A 16,733-nucleotide genomic window follows, 5' to 3' on the forward strand; every position below is an offset into this window, starting at 1 on the left:
TGTACTTTTTTTTGTATCTTGTTTTCTTCTTCTCTTTTCAAGAATTAGAATTGTTATAAAGTTTTCGTTTTTTGCCAAAAAAAATAAAAAAAAATGGAAAAAATCTACGTGCTTAATTAAGAGCGCGAAATAAAAAATCTCAGTTCAAAAGCCCACGAATTCGAAGCTTCTTTTAAATTACTTGAACCCAAAGCAAGCCGAAGATATAAAATCCTAACGGGAATTCATAATACAACATTACAATCAGCTAAAAGCCACGACTTTCGTTTTTTTATCGCTCTCAATCCAAAACCTAAGCCCTAAAAAGCGCCGTAATAATGGGAATTACACCTACCGTCGCCGTAGACAGTCGGAAACCGAAGAAGCTTCCGATTGCTGGCAAACGAAACATCTTAATTACTAGCGCGTTGCCGTACGTGAATAACGTGCCTCACCTCGGCAACATTATTGGGTGTAAGTATATCAAGTATACTGTATACTTAAATTAAATGTGTAATTTAATCAGCTTTGAAATTAATTTGTGAATCGTTATTTTGTATGTAGGCGTGTTGAGTGGAGATGTGTTTGCTAGGTATTGTAGATTAAGAGGATACAACGTCATATACATTGGCGGTACAGATGAGTACGGAACAACTACAGAGGTCAAGGCTTTGGAAGAGAATTGTACTCCTGAAGAAATTTGTAAAAAGTAATTGACTTAGTAAATAAGAATAATATGTTTAGGGTTTATTATAGTTGTTGTGTTGATGTTGTTTTAATTTTGATATTTTAGGTATCATGCGATTCATAAAGAAGTGTATAATTGGTTTAATATAAGTTTTGATGAATTCGGAAGAACGTCTACTGACGAGCACACTGAAGTATGCCAAGAGATATTTATGAATTTGATGAAGAATGAATTGGTTTTTGACGAGACAATTCGGCAGGTGTGTGGCTATCTTTGGTAATCAGTGGCTGAAGCATGAACTTTTTTTCACCGGGGTGAAATTTTTTAAAAAAACATAGCATCTTTTTTTTTTTTTTTTTTGGCAAAATATGGAGGTTTCGGGTCAAAATTTGGAGGATTTTAGGCAAAATAGGGAGGGTTTGGGGCAAAATTTGGAATCTTTTGGGCAAAATATGGAGGCTTTAGGGGCAAAAGATGGAGACTTTGGGGGAAAAAATAATCCATTTGGGCAAAATCGAAAAATCCAAAAATCCAAAATTCTTGCACGAGAAATTACAAATCTACTTGAGGGCGGGTGCCCCCGGTGCTTCATATTTTCGCCCCTGGTTGAAATATGAACTGATGTATGATTCTTCTTTTTCTTTTTTTTTTTTTCTTTTTTTTTTTTTTTTTTTTTTGTGATATCTGGTGAATCACAAATGATCTTGTTTTTCAATGCAGCCTTACTGTGATATATGTAGCAAGTTTTTAGCCGATCGATTTGTTGAGGGCGGTTGCCCAAAGTCAGATTGTGGTTATGATTCTGCGCGAGGTGATCAATGTGAAAAATGTGGAGAACTCATAAATTCAGCAGAACTTATTAATCCCAGATGCAAGGTAAATCTAATGTTAGTATGTTACCTTTTCAACTTTATTCCCATGCTTGTGTATAACTGTATTTCGTTTGCAATTAGATCTGTGCGAGCAGCCCTCGTATTCGTGATACCAATCACTTGTTTTTTAAACTCGATCGGTTGCAAGACAAAGTTGGTGAATACATCAACACAATGTCAGTGGGTGGCTCATGGAGTAAAAATGCCATTAGTGCAACAAATGTATTGCTTAAACAAGGATTGAGGCAACGTTGTATTACAAGAGATTTGAAGTGGGGTGTCCCTGTCCCTGTTGAAGAATTCAAAGACAAGGTAGGGGCGTTGTTTGTCCTTATGCTTTATCTATTTTATACTAGTTGATAACTTCATTTTCAACTATCAAAGTAGCAACATTCACACCTTTTTTTTTTTTTTTTTTTTTTTTTACTTCATGTATATCTTCTTATGGTTGTATACAATGCTCACTAGGTTTTTTATGTGTGGTTTGATGCACCTATTGGATATGTCTCAATTACTAAATGCTACACACCCGAGTGGGACAAGTGGTGGAAAAATCTTGAAAATGTGGAGCTATTCCAGTTTATGGGCATGGATAACGTTCAATTCCACACTGTAAGTCTAATATGTTAAAGAAAGGATTTCATAATTGTTAATACTACTAGTTCATGACCGTGATTACACGGGTTTAACGAAAATCAAAGTCATAACAATTGTTTGAATTTTAGTAACAATCATAGTTACCATGAACACGAAATAAAGTTGGTGTAGTTATTGTATGCAACACAACACTGTCCCTAAACTATGAAAAGATTATTCCAGGTAATGTTTCCCTCTACTCTAATCGGGACTGGTGAGAGCTGGACTATGATGAAAACAATTAGTGCTACGGAGTACTTAAACTATGAGGGAGGTTTGTTTAATGCTCTAACCTGGAACTTATTGTTTGGCTTAAGAACTTGTCTGTCAGATATGAGGGTTTCTTATTATACGTGGGGCTGATGTTGTATTGCCCACGTTGTGTATCATCTCAAGTATATTTCAATTCAAATACTGTGTGTGTGTGTGTGTAGGCAAGTTCTCAAAAAGTAAGGGTGTAGGCATCTTTGGAAATGATGCCAAGGATACAAAGATCCCTGTAAAAGTATGGCGATACTATTTGTTAACCACTAGACCAGAGGTAAATGATTACTAATAATGTGATCAGCCAACTCGTTTTATATATATATATATATATATATATATATATATATATATATATATATATATATATATATATATATATATATATATATATATATATATATATAGCGGCATGATCAATGGGGAAGTAACCAATCGGGGGAAGCGGGGGAAGCAATTTTTTTTTTTCTTCGTTTTTTTTGAAATTTTTTTTTCCGGCATCAAGATCACACGAAAATATGAACATTTAGAAGAGACACTTTGTGATGAATGTTATTATTTAGGCGGGAAAGCGATCGACAAAAATAACATTCAAGATATTATTGTTTGTGAAGAATATGAACGTTTTTTTTCCATGTTTTGTGAAGTAAAATTTAGCCCGATTTAGAGTTTAGGGTTTAGGGTTTAGGGTGTAGGGTTTGGTGTTTTGGGTTTATTCCATAAACCCAAAACACCAAACCCTAAACCCTAAACTCTAAACCGTTCGTGTTAAAAACTCAATCTAAATCCTAAATCTAAACCCTAAATCTAAACCCTAAACCCTAAATTTCTAAACCCTAATATCTAAACCCTATAAACCCTAATATCTAAACCCTAATATCTAAACCCCAATAGCTAAAACCTCAAAATACGTTCGAAAAACACGATAATTGTTATATATTACTTCTTCGAGCTTTTTTCCGCCAAAATAAAAACATTTATCACAAAGTGTCTGTACTAAATGTTCATATTTTCATCTCATCTATAATGTTCGTGAACAAAGTTTTTTCAAAAAACGAAAAAAAAAAAAAAAGTTTTTGCTTCCCCCCGAATGGTTACTTCCCTCTTGATCCTACCACTATATATATATATATATATATATATATATATATATATATATATATATATATATATATATATTATGTTCTCTAAGTGTTCACATCTGTAGGTATCAGACACGTCATTTTCGTGGTCAGATATGCAAGCAAAGGTAAATGGTGATTTGAAAAATAATTTGGGCAATTTCATCTTCAGGGTTTTGAGCTTTATTGCTCAAGATCCAGGTTAGTGGTTAATTGGTATATAATTGAGAATCTTATCTATTTGTTAAAACTATTATACGTCATGCTTTTATACAATACCTGTTTTTCTTGTTTTAATTGCATCTGTAATTTACGTACAGAAAAAGGCCCAGGATACAAATCTATAATTCCTGATGCACCAGGTAACTATGTTGGTAACTATGTTGACCAATATGTAGAGGCCATGGAAAAGGCAAGGCTGGAATAAAATTACTTTGGCGTACTTATCTTGTTTTGAAAAAAGAATAATAATTATGTTTCACATTGGGGGCACAGGTCAAGCTAAAGCAGGGATTAAAAATTGCAATGAGTATCTCTGGTGAAGGAAATGCATACCTACAAGTAAGACCAGACCCACTATTTTAGAACTTAGTGATAAGAGCCAGGTCATATTACATAGCTGTTCTTGACCTCGCTTAATAAATAGAATAAATAAAACACAATCAGCAAATTAACCCTGCAACTCGTCGAGATCATTAAGGAACATGTTTTTTGTATTTTATCCCGCAGGAAAGTCAACCCTGGAAGCTTTACAAGGAAGACCTTTCTTCATGTTCTATAGTCATGAGAACTTCAGTGGGATTAGTTTATCTTCTTGCGTGTCTTTTAGAACCTTTCATGCCATCCTTTTCGATTGAGGCAAGTAACTTAACTATATATACCTTATAATATTTGGGGATGTTTTTGTAATTAATTAACACATGATGTTTTCTGTCAGTTGTACTGTAAACGTAAAACATTCTTTTCAATTTGTTATATACAGGTAGTTGAGCAACTTAATTTTCCCTTTCAACTATCCCTTTCTGATGATAAAGGGGATGTTGCAAAAGCCAAAAGTCCTTGGGAGTTCATTCCTGTTGGACACAAAATTGGTACCCCTGTGCGCTTGTTTCAAGCATTGGTAAAAATAAAAAAAAAAATTACAAATTCTTCATTATTTCTAAGTTTCTATTTTGCTTCTTGTACATGGCCCCTAGTAAACTAGTTGTTTGAACATTGTGTATTACGGAGTATTATGTTTCTTTTGTGTGATGTGCAGACAAATGAAGAAGTTGAATTTTTTAGGAATAAGTTTGCTGGAAGTCAAGCTGACCGGGCTATGAAGGAAGAAGCTGAAGCAAAGAAAATTACTGAAAAGTTAAACAACACAAAAATTACTGGTAAACTGTTTTTAATTTTACCTTGATATAAAATGTTTTTTTTTTTCTTCTTCTTCTTCTTACAATTATCTTGCTTTTGCAGATAAAAGTGGAAAGAAAGAAAGGCTGGCTAAATCTGCAGGTGAAGCCAAAACTAACACTGTTGAACAGGAACTTACAATCAGTAGACTTGATATTCGTGTTGGAGTTATTACTCAAGTTCAAAAGCATCCTGATGCTGATTCTTTGTACGTTGAAAAAATTGATGTTGGTGAAGACCAGCCTAGGACTGTTGTTAGTGGGCTTGTCAAATTTATTCGTCTTGAGGATTTGCAGGTTTTTTTCCCCACTTATACCCTTGTCTGTAACTTAAACATGTGTGTGTGTGTGTGTGTGTGTGTGTGTGTGTGTGTGTGTGATTTCACGAGCTTGTTAAAAAATTTGTCTTGCTATTTATTCTCAGAACCGGAAGGTATGTGTTCTCTGCAACTTAAAGCCAGCAACCATGCGTGGAATCAAATCACAAGCTATGGTTCTTTGTGCTTCCACTAGTGATCACACCAAGGTATGCATTTCATAAATATTCATATTCATATTTTCATATTCGTAATAATAATATAATAATAATACTACAATTAGAGTACTTAATTAAAACTTAAAAGGTGTCACATACAGACAAAGCTCCATCTCATTGGTCATTCGGTTCATTCAAGTATTCAACTTTTTGTTTAACTTGAGTAGTTGCATATCTGTATTTAGTGATAACCCCCCTCCAAATCAGGAAAAAGTTCCAAACTTAGAAGAAGTTGAAATTATCTACAGTTATTTTGTAACTCTCTTGGACATTTTTACTTGTAATTCTGAGTTTTTGTGCCGTATAAACTACTGGCGCTTCAAAAGGTCTTACTGTATATATGATATGATGGATACAACATACGTTTAAACTATTTTTATTTCAGGTTGAATTGGTTGAACCACCTGCATCTGCTGTTGTTGGAGAAAGAGTTACATTTTCTGGATTTAGTGGGGAGCCTGATGAAGTTCTGAACCCGAAAAGGAAGGTTTGGGAGACTCTTCAAGTGGATTTACATACAGACAAGGATTTTGTAGCTTGCTTTAAACATCTGGCATTTAATACTTCTGCTGGTGTTTGCAAGGTTTCATCCATACCTAATGGATCTATTGGATAACTAAACACTAGCATAACATTTGTCCAACTAAGTTTTTTGTAGGTAACATCTGTCCGACTAATTGCATGTGATGTGTGGGGGAAACATATGGGTATTACTTATAGGTAACAAAACTTGATATTAACATTATGTTTTGGTATGTAAAAGTAAACATTATTTTACATAAGCAATTAATTAAGTTTTTGATACTAGTAGAATTTATATTTTACGTTTACTAATTGTTAAGAGTTCTTTTTTACTTTGTTCTATATGAATTGTGTATATCAGCATAGATTAACAAACTACTTAGAAAAGGTTTATCCAAATCGTTTGAAGACCATGAATGAGATCAACTTAGTGAGTTAACAACTTTTTTATAAGTTTTTAAAGAGGTAACTACATAATGATCTGGTGGTTATTATCCAACTAGGTCATTAGTTTTAAACCAAATTATATAGAGTGAATATCATATATCCCCTCATTAAACCTTAAAATTACATGTTACCCCACTTTTTTTTTTTTTTTTTTTGGCAAAAAATGAAAAGATAATATAAATTGGAAGCCAAATTCATCGAAAAATGAATTGGCCTGAAGATACAATTGATAGAATTTTGGGAACAAGCTCACCAAAATTTAAACAAAAATTGAAAGAGTCAAAATAAACATTTCTCATCTTGAGAGATTACAATGATCATGTAACAAAAAATTATGCGTTGTGGAACCAAATCCATGCTTGTAACATCCAAGAAGAAGATGATGTGAGTGACAATTTTTGCGTTTGATACCCACAACAATGTGAAATGGCTTCCAATTAATACTATCATGTATCCCTAACTTAAACCTTTAAGTATCTCAAATTTACCCATTTTTTTAATTTAATTATAATCAATAAACATAAATGCATATATTCAATATTTAATTGCTATTATATCCATCTCTTTGAGCCTAACAAACACATTCTTAGACGACTGAAGAGGAACAGACTTTAATATTCAATATTTAATTGACTCGGATAAGACTTTAATCCGATTAATGTTATTGATGTGGACAAAGTTACTGAATCCATCAATTATGAGGAACGAAGCAATGTTGGGAACAATAATGAGCCTGCTGTTGAAGGTCCAAATTTTGAAGATACGGGAAAATTCTCCTACCACACCGCCACCAGAGAATGGAGGAGATAGAGTCAACCAAAATTCAAATTTCGAATTTGAAGAGGAACAGGTGGAATAATATTGATAATCCAGCGGATAATGGAAATCCTTCCAACTTGAACCTTGAAGTTTATGAAAAGTACAAAGGTGTTGTATTGGTGAAAAAAGCTGTCAGTCTACCCATAAAGATGGTTGATTATGTACCTTTTGCTGAAGATTTTCCATAGAATATCAAAATCAATTTAGAAAGTACATTTTCTGTAGAAGCCAATGCCTTCTCCGATGTGAACAAAACAGAACAAATGAACACGCCTAAAATCCCTTTGAAGTCAACAGACTGTAATGTTTATGCATAAGGGTCAAACCCTATTAAAATAGCCCATTGAATAAGCCCACTTCAACTGGCCCAGTTAAGGTAAATTCAAGTTATAATGTAGAAATTCCTAAAGGGATTATCACCAAAATGCCCTTTTTTTTAAGCTTGTTGACTGACAGCCATAAAAAAAAAAGTTTGACAATTTGCCCTCGCAAGGCGCAAGACAGCTTGCGTCCTTGCGACCTTGCGTCTTTGCGTCTTTGCGACGTTGCGACCTTGCGTGTAGCAGTAAAAGAACTAGTTAAATGATCAGTTTGCGTTCACTGTTCCCACACACATACGCAAACTCCTCTCTGGTGCCCTTTCGCTCGTCATTCGCAAGATCCAAACACTCGCAAATCACTCGCAAAATCTTCATCATCATCCTCACGTCATCTTCCTCACATCTTCATCGTTACTAGATCTTCTTCATCCTTCCATCTTCGATCTTCCCGAGTACAAGCGAGCTTCTACGCCACCAACATCATCGAATCACCATCATCGTTCACTATGTCTCAAGAACAGGTTAGATTTCTTAGATCTATGTTATATTATTCGATCTACTTCATAGTGCTTAGATTTATGTGCTAAAACAAAGTTTTTGCACTCTTTGCACGCCAACTGTTCGAAAAAATGTGTCAACGAAATTTGTTTGTATTTTGTGTTTTTGATTGTATATTATTGAGATTGCGTACGATACCCAGGAATTTTTGCTAGATTCAAGTTGTGTAACTCTGTTGCTATGTAGACGCAAGACAATCCTTGCGTCCTTGCGTATGCCTCACAATGTACGCAAGGTGATATTTGCGACCTTACGTTTGCTATAATTTTACCTTTGCATGTGCACGCAAGGTAACCCTTGCGTCCTTGCGTCTTGATCATAAGTTACGCAAGGTTAACCTTGCGTCCTTGCGTCTTGCACATCTGTTACGCAAGGTTAACCTTGCGTCCTTGCGGCCTTGTACGCAATCTCTGTCTTGCTTGCTTGCGTCTATGTGATTTTCTTCTGTTGTTCTTCTGACTTTTACAGGGCTATGTGGAAGGTAAATTGACCATGAAGAATATGTTGACCGTGATTCCTCAGGTCAAGAAAATGTTGACTGAGAGACAAGAAAAATTATTTAGAAGTACATGCTTTGGTCCCTGGTTAGATCTTTCATACACGGGTAATGATCCTGGCCTAGTACATGCCATGCTCCAACGGAAATGTGAGCGTTCAGCAAAATTAGATGCTAGTAAGTACCCTGAAGAGCAACAAGATATATGGTTTCATTTTTCTCCTAATTTTATGATTAGATTTGGTCGGCGTGAATTTTGTTTAGTCACCGGCTTTATGTTTGGTAGCCGGACGGACATGGCACATTACATCCCTCGAAATTATGAATCTAAGACCGCACCTATTAGACGACGTTGTTTTCCAGAACGTCCCGATGCCAGCAACATTTTGGTTAGTGATATACAAAACATCCTTATCAAAAAACAAGGTGATGTAAAGGTTCCCAAGGTTAGTGACGATGATATTGTTCGACTAGCTATAATTTTGATCGTAGAGAGAGCGTTTATGGGGAAGCAGGGGCAACATGTGGTTAGTAAACAGTTTCTATGGTTGGTTGAAGATTTCAATAAGGTGAACGCGTACCCATGGGGGTCTCGTATTTGGGATGCTACTTACTCAGCGGTGAGCGAAGGTTTTGAGGTTCGAGAAAGCCAATTAGAGAGTGGGGGTGGAAAGGCTTACACATTGGCTGGTTTTATGTGGGCATTTAAGATTTGGATCCTCGAGGCATACCGTCGTACCATTAAGAGTTTTGCAACCAAAACTGATAAGGATGGAGTACCAAGAGCATTATTTTGGAAGCGTTCATCTACTGAAACCTTTACAGTGTCTGACTACCTAAAACTTCTACATATAATGGTTAGTTAATATCTCCAAGAGCTTTTTATATAGTGTATATACAGCAGTTTCTGTTTTAACAGAGCAGTTTTGTGTGTCGCATGAGGACGCAAGATACACCTTGCGTCCTTAAGTGTGTCGCAAGGATATCCTTGCGTCCTTGCGTGTGAACCGTGGGTTATACTTGTTACAGGCGCAAGAATCATGCTTGCGTCCTTGCGTGTGTCGCAAGTTTACTCTTGCGTCCTTGCGTGTGTCGCAAGTTTACTCTTGCGTCCTTGCGTCTCGCAAGATGATCTTTGCGTTCTTGCGTCTAGACGCAAAATGACTTTTGCGTCCTTGCGTCCTTTTGTTTTTACTAATATAACTTCATTTCAGGATGATTGTCCGAAGAGAAAAAGAACTTTTCGTTCCCTGCACCCATCTGAGACAGAGAGAGGTTGTAAATGGTGGATCCAGAGTTCCTCTTACTTTCAAGGAGATGTTGTTGAAGACGAGAAAAATACACAAGATGATAATCAAGTTGAAGAGGAGTTGGGTGGCAGTTTGAAGGAATTATTGCAGGAGGAGTCAGAGCAGACCTCGGACCCTCATCCAACACAAAAAGGCAACAATTTGCAGGAATTGTTGCGTATGGTTAATATGTTGACTAAGAGGGTGGATGATCAAGAAAAGGAGTCGGCTGATTGTAAAAAGAAGCTTGATGATCATGAAAAACGTTTGAAAGAACAGGAACACCAGGAACATCAGGTAAACTAGGCGCAAGTTTTTTTTGCGACCTTAAGTCTTGCCTGTTATGTTGGCGCAAGGTTTTACTTGCGTCCTTGCGCCTGATGTTATATCAGATGCAAGTACCATCTTGCGTCCTTACGTCTTTATTGTAATGTAGGCGCAGGTTGTACTTGCGTCCCTAACTCAGACGCAAGGACTTACTTGCGACCTTGCGTATGGCTACTTTTCTTATTTTTTGCGTTTTGTTCATTATAGTATGTTGATAACGAGGATGCATATGTGGATCCTCGATCTTTCTCTGACAATGATACATCTCCGAGGGTTGTTAGACGTGGGAAAAGAGAAAGAAGGCCCACTCATTTTTTAAATTCCCCTTTCACAACACCGGGCTACAGAAAACCATTGGAGAAGGTATATCTGTAACATTCACCAGACGCAAGGTTTTCCTTGCGTCCTTGCGCCTGATGTTTATAAGACCTTGCGTTTTGTGTCTTGGTATACGCAAGATATATCTTGCGTCCTTGCGTATGTTTGCTGACTCATATATTATATACAGTTGTCTGACGAAGTAGCTTCTAGAGTAAAAAGGCTGAAAGTTTCTCATCAAGGGACTAAAGAAGCTGAGAATGTGTTGCCAATGGAAACTGAAAAGCCTACTGAAAAAGGGGCTGAAAAAGCTGTTGATAAACAAGATGAGAACGTGGCTCTGGTGTCTGAGGAGATTGAGCAAGGAGTTGATTTGCCATTGGTTAATGAAGCAGAAAAACAAGCAGACCAGCATGATGTTAGTGAATGACGCAAGGATCACCTTGCGTCTTTGCGTCTTCTTCATTGTTGGACGCAAGGATTACCTTGCGTCTTTGCGTATACTTCACTGATGGACGCAAGAACTATATTGCGTATTTGCGTTTGCATTACACAGACGCAAGACAATTCTTGCGTCTTTGCGTCTTTATTACTAATTTTTTTTTTCAGAAAAAGGAAAGGAAGAGAAAAAGGAAGGAAAAGGATTGGGTTAGTGAGGAGGAAATTTGGTCAATGGTTGATAAATTTATAAACGATCAAGGAACTTTGCAACCACCACCACCAAATGCATGGAGAGATCAAAGGAAGCATGTGGGGCCAGCAAAAGATTTGAAATCACTAATCCTCAATAAGCAAGATACGCGTTGCATGTTCATTTTCCAAAATGAAACCTTCCTCTTCCTTGATACTGAGTTTTGGAAACGTTTATTGGGAATTGCATTTTCTGGTTATTTGGAAAACATAGTAAGTTTGTTAATAATTATAAACTTATGCATGTTTTGTTTTGTTTTGTTTTTAGCTTTATAACATTCATAATCAACTTGATCTGATTATAGCATATTGATGGATGGGCTACCTTCCTGTTGAGATTTCGGCAGAGGTTTCTGCCCCGAGCTAGCCAGATGTCCTCGAGTCCTCAGTTTCCGATTGCAGATTATACATGTAGTTCTCTTTGGACGATTATGCCATTGGGTTTCCTCAATCAACTGGAGAAATTCAAGTCCTTTTATGATGATGACACTCAAAATGAGGAGGAGAAGGGGGATACATCTAATCCTGAAGCAGAGGGGATCATTAAATTCAATCCCCCAGATTATATGTATTTGATTGGTCTTGGGGATGGTAGTGATGACCTTTATCCATCCTGGGCTGAATGTGATAAGGTTAGTCCTTTTTTTTTTTATATAAACTATACATTTTGAGTAAACTGTAATAGGCGCAAGACAAATCTTGCGCCCTTGCGTCCATTCGCAAACACTCTCTTGCGTCCTTGCGACCCTCGCAATATTAACCTTGCGTCTTCATTATGGACGCAAAGTAAAATTTGCGTCCATGCGTCCACCCGCAAGGTAGACCTTGCGTCCTTGCGTCTGACGCAAGGTCTACCTTGCGTCCTTGCGTGTCTCGCAAGGTCAACCTTGCGTCCTTCCTTATTGACTTTTTATGTTTCTTTTGTTGCAGATTTTGATTCCAGTACATTTTTCAGATCCTGAACATTTTATACTACTCACTTTGAACTTAGATGAACAGAGAGTATTAGTCTATGATAGTTTAAAGGGTTGTTTGAAAAAAGATCAACTCGAGGCTGTCTTCAAAAACTTATCAGACAACTTGCCGTTATATTTGAAGGCTATTGATTACTTTAACAAGAAGCAGGACTCACAAATTGTTGACTATTATGAGAACAGAGAAGATGTAGAGTTGATGATCGAGGATGCACCGTATGTGCCAATGCAGAGTGGTGGCCATGGTGATTGTTGAAAGGACCCGTTCATATACATTATAAATGATTCACAATAGTTGATTACATCGCGAGGTATTTTGACCTCTATATGATATATTTTACAAACATTGCATTCGTTTTTAAAAGGCAAACTTTCTTTACAACGAAAGTTGACGGAATGCACACCATTTCATAATACATCCAACTATAATTGACATAATAATAATCTTGATGAACTCAATGACTCGAATGCAACGTCTTTCAAAATATGCCATGAATGACTCCAAGTAATATCCTTAAAATGAGCTAATGCACAGCGGAAGATTTCTTTAATACCTGAGAATAAACATGCTTTAAAGTGTCAACCAAAAGGTTGGTGAGTTCATAGGTTTATCATAATAATCATTTCAATATATTAATAGACCACAAGATTTCCGTTTATAAATATATGTACACTCGCAAGTGTATAAAAGTATTCTATAATTTGTAGGCACCCAGTAACAAGCCTTAACGTTCATGTTTTACCCTCTAAAGTACACCAGATCAGGTGTGTTTAAAATAACCTCGAAGTACTAAAGCATCCCATAGTCAGGATGGGGTTTGTCAGGCCCAATAGATCTATCTTTAGGATTCGCGCCTACCGTACATAGACAAGTAGTTTAATGTTACCAAGCTAAGGGTATATTTCTGGTTTAAACCCACGTAGAATTAGTTTTAGTACTTGTACCTATTTCGTAAAACATTTATAAAAACAGCGCATGTATTCTCAGTCCCAAAAATATATATAAAAGGGAGCAAATGAAACTCACCATACTGTATTTCGTAGTAAAAATACATATAACATCATTTAACAAGTGCAAGGTTGGCCTCGGATTCACGAACCTATATTAATTATATATATTTATATGTTGGTCAATATTTGTCTAACAATTTTTGGTCAAGTCATAGTGTACCACAATCCTAATGCTCGAGACTAATATGCAAAAGTCAACAAAAGTCAACTTGACCCAAAATGACTTCTAAAATTTATACGTGTTTATTATATAACTTAGCTATAGTCGTTTTATATATTTAAATATATTTATTAGATTTTATAATAATAAAAGTCATTTATTAATAAAAATTTATATTAACATTTATATATGATAAAATATACTTTTATATATCTTAAGTAGTAAAATTTATAAAGTTCACTTAATATCGTAAAACTATAGTGGTAAGTATTATTAATGTAATTATATTACGCGTGGTGAAAAATATCTTTGTATCCCCTATTTATTTGATAAAATAATATTGATCATAATAATAATAAGTAAAAGTTGTATTATTTTGTAATAATAATTATTATTATTCTATAAAAAAAATAACAATATTTATATTTACTAAAAATGTTATTATGATAAAATGATAATACTAACATAATAGTAATAATGATATTTTATAATAACAATGATATTTCTATTAAAATAATAACGACGATAGTAATAATAATCATTTTAACAATAATACTAAAATGCAGTTGACTTTAACTTCAAATCCGTTCATCGAAACCATTCGATATCTAAATGAAAAGTTCTTAATTTTTCGCTAGCTTTCCAATGACATGCATATCATATACCCTATCTCAGTAGCATATGTATCTAATTCAAGATTCAACAAACCTATCTAAGGACAATATCGAATGTACAAGCATGCATAATCCTATATACTCGAGCACTAGTCAGGGATACATTATTGATATATAAAAGTTAAGTTATGAGTGCTCACGTATCAATATTGAGATTCAATATTGCAGGAAAGTACGTAGACGCAACGGAGATGATAAACACTAGATTGACCTCACGAGCATACCCATGAACCATACCCATCACCTCCATAGCTATAACCCATAATTTCCTTAGCTTCGACTCATTCAAAAAACTATTTTGAAATCACTCGGACATCACTCCGTCGTAATATTTTATGTATACTAATAATATCTTGAAATAATATAGAGCAAATATATATATATATATGTAAATCGATTGAGAGAGTTTAGAGAAATATATTTTCAAGTTTCTATGAAATAATGAAACCTATTGAATTCTATTTATAATAGATTTTTGAATTATTAAAGTGAATTATTAAAGTATGAATTATTAAAGTGAATTATTAAAGTATGAATTATTAAAGTGAATTATTAAAGTATGAATTATTAAAGTGAATTATTAAAGTATGAATTATTAAAGTGAATTATTAAAGTATGAATTATTAAAGTGAATTATTAAAGTATGAATTATTAAAGTGAATTATTAAAGTATGAATTATTAAAGTGAATTATTAAAGTTAAAGTAAAGTAAAAGTAAAGTAAAGGTAAAGTTAAAGTATAGTAAAAATATAAAAACTATGTATGTATAATACGTGTATAAATATATATAATATTAATTTAAATCGTTATATATATATTTAATGAAATAAAATATAAATATCGTTATATTTATTATACTGGTTAAGTAATGAGTTGTCAAAAGTGATTCTAGATATTTATAAAAGTTATATACGTTTTAATAATAAAGTTCTTTTTAAACTGAAAACGTTTTTGTACGTTTGAAAATAGATTAATAGAATATTATGGAAACCAATTCTCCAATAGCTTTTGTCTAACTTTCGTAAATGACACTTTTTATTTTTATTTATAAATAGCTTTACAAATTATTCCAAATATCGTTAAGAGGAATAGATTTCTCAAATTATATTGGACCTCTCAACAGAGACTTGTAATCATAATTCAATGTTTCTGATAATTCAATCATTTAATATATATATATATATATATATATATATATATATATATATATATATATATATATATATATATATATATATAATTTTTTTTTTAATTTCATCGATAATCATATTGAAACAAATACATTCATATAAAGCATTATACTTTTAAATACTTTGTTGACATTTTCAATTTATAACATATACACATATACATACATATTCATATATGTTCATTTAATGGTTCGTGAATCATTGGAATTTGGTCGAGGTTTAAATGAATGTATAAACATAGTTTAAAATCCTTGAGATTTAACTTAACAAACATTGCTTATCGTGTCAGAATAATATAAAGATAAAGTTTAAATTTAGTCGGAAATTTCCGGGTCGTCACAGTACCTACCCGTTAAAGAAATTTTGTCCCCGAAATTTGATAGAGGTCGTTATGGCTAACAATGAGAATGTTATTATGACGATTATGAAGTTTTATCATGTCTAAGAAGTATGGATAAAATAATTCGATTACTCAAAGCGTATGAGGGAAGTTATCGTAAATGAAGGAAATAAGATTATAGTGATTCGTCATATCTTTTGACGTCATCACAATTGATCTCCGAATTTAAAGAAAATCTTTGTAATCTATGTTGGATTTGATGCTTCGGTGATTAAGGAGATTATGATTCTCTTCGAATTAATACGATAATCCATCTTGATTTCTCTGTCGGGTATTTCACTATAAATCCACCTCCTTCGTTTCCTTACAACTCACACCTTCTATTCTTTCTCCCTCAACTCATATTTTAAAGTATTTGTCAATATGCTTCATCCAGTACTGATTCTCGATATACTCCTCACTTTCATATCTGTCGTTCTTCTTTTTCATCTGCCTCCGGAAGAATCTATTTATTACTACTATACTCTCGGTTTTATAGTGTTTTTAGTTCTTCCGTATCTTTATATTGCTATATGCATCGATATATACGGTTTATAATTTTTGGGTGGTTGTTGGGTTTTTTTATCTTCCCTTATATTTCAAAGCCCCTGCTTTTGTCTTCTATAATCATTGACATCCAAGTTAATGCTCCCTTCTATTTGCTACGATTTATACTCCAATTTCTATTTTGGAGTTTTGTCCTTTCGTTTCTTCTTCTTGCGATTAAGCAACGTTTGTAATGGTCCAGTATTCGCAGATATGAATTTCAGAATGAACATAGTTAATGTTCTAAGAAGGAAATGGTAATGGCACGATCTTGATTTGTTAATTTACCAGAATACCCTGAAAAGACCGAATCATCAAGAAAATATATTCTTGATATTTTTAGAGATTAAATAGAATACAAGAGTCGTGTAACATGGAACATGATGACGGCATGGTCTGTGAATCGTCATGTCCCATTAGAAACTCAGCATGACTTACTGTAATATAATCACATTGATCAAGTGTCATTATATTATACTAACTCGTGCTTCAGTTCCCAACACTACTTCAAAACATTCATA

At 34.1% G+C, this 16,733-nt stretch overlaps 1 protein-coding gene across 1 annotated transcript; it reads left to right on the plus strand.

Moving 5' to 3' along the window:
* The first annotated feature begins 317 nt into the window (after positions 1-317).
* Positions 318-6,186, plus strand: LOC139850122 (probable methionine--tRNA ligase). Its single transcript, XM_071839710.1, has 17 exons — positions 318-453; positions 544-688; positions 773-926; positions 1,388-1,543; positions 1,621-1,851; positions 2,008-2,151; positions 2,359-2,449; positions 2,610-2,716; positions 3,647-3,761; positions 3,869-3,972; positions 4,056-4,121; positions 4,290-4,422; positions 4,547-4,680; positions 4,819-4,939; positions 5,022-5,254; positions 5,382-5,483; positions 5,878-6,186. The coding sequence occupies exons 1-17, from the start codon at positions 318-320 to the stop codon at positions 6,106-6,108; spliced, it is 2,403 nt and encodes an 800-aa protein (XP_071695811.1). The 3' UTR covers positions 6,109-6,186.
* The last annotated feature ends 10,547 nt before the right edge of the window (positions 6,187-16,733 follow it).

The sequence above is a fragment of the Rutidosis leptorrhynchoides genome, chromosome 5, assembly GCF_046630445.1.
Source record: "Rutidosis leptorrhynchoides isolate AG116_Rl617_1_P2 chromosome 5, CSIRO_AGI_Rlap_v1, whole genome shotgun sequence".
NCBI classification, from domain to species: Eukaryota; Viridiplantae; Streptophyta; class Magnoliopsida; order Asterales; family Asteraceae; genus Rutidosis; species Rutidosis leptorrhynchoides.

What these genes read in the sequence shown, in the direction of transcription:
- LOC139850122 (XM_071839710.1), top strand. Translation starts at nt 318, where the DNA reads ATGGGAATTACACCTACCGTCGCCGTAGACAGTCGGAAACCGAAGAAG. An exon ending in CTTTATTGCTCAAGATCCAG is followed by an intron (nt 3,762 to 3,868) that starts GTTAGTGGTTAA and finishes ATTGCATCTGTA; the next exon opens with ATTTACGTACAGAAAAAGGC. An exon ending in TTCGTCTTGAGGATTTGCAG is followed by an intron (nt 5,255 to 5,381) that starts GTTTTTTTCCCC and finishes ATTTATTCTCAG; the next exon opens with AACCGGAAGGTATGTGTTCT.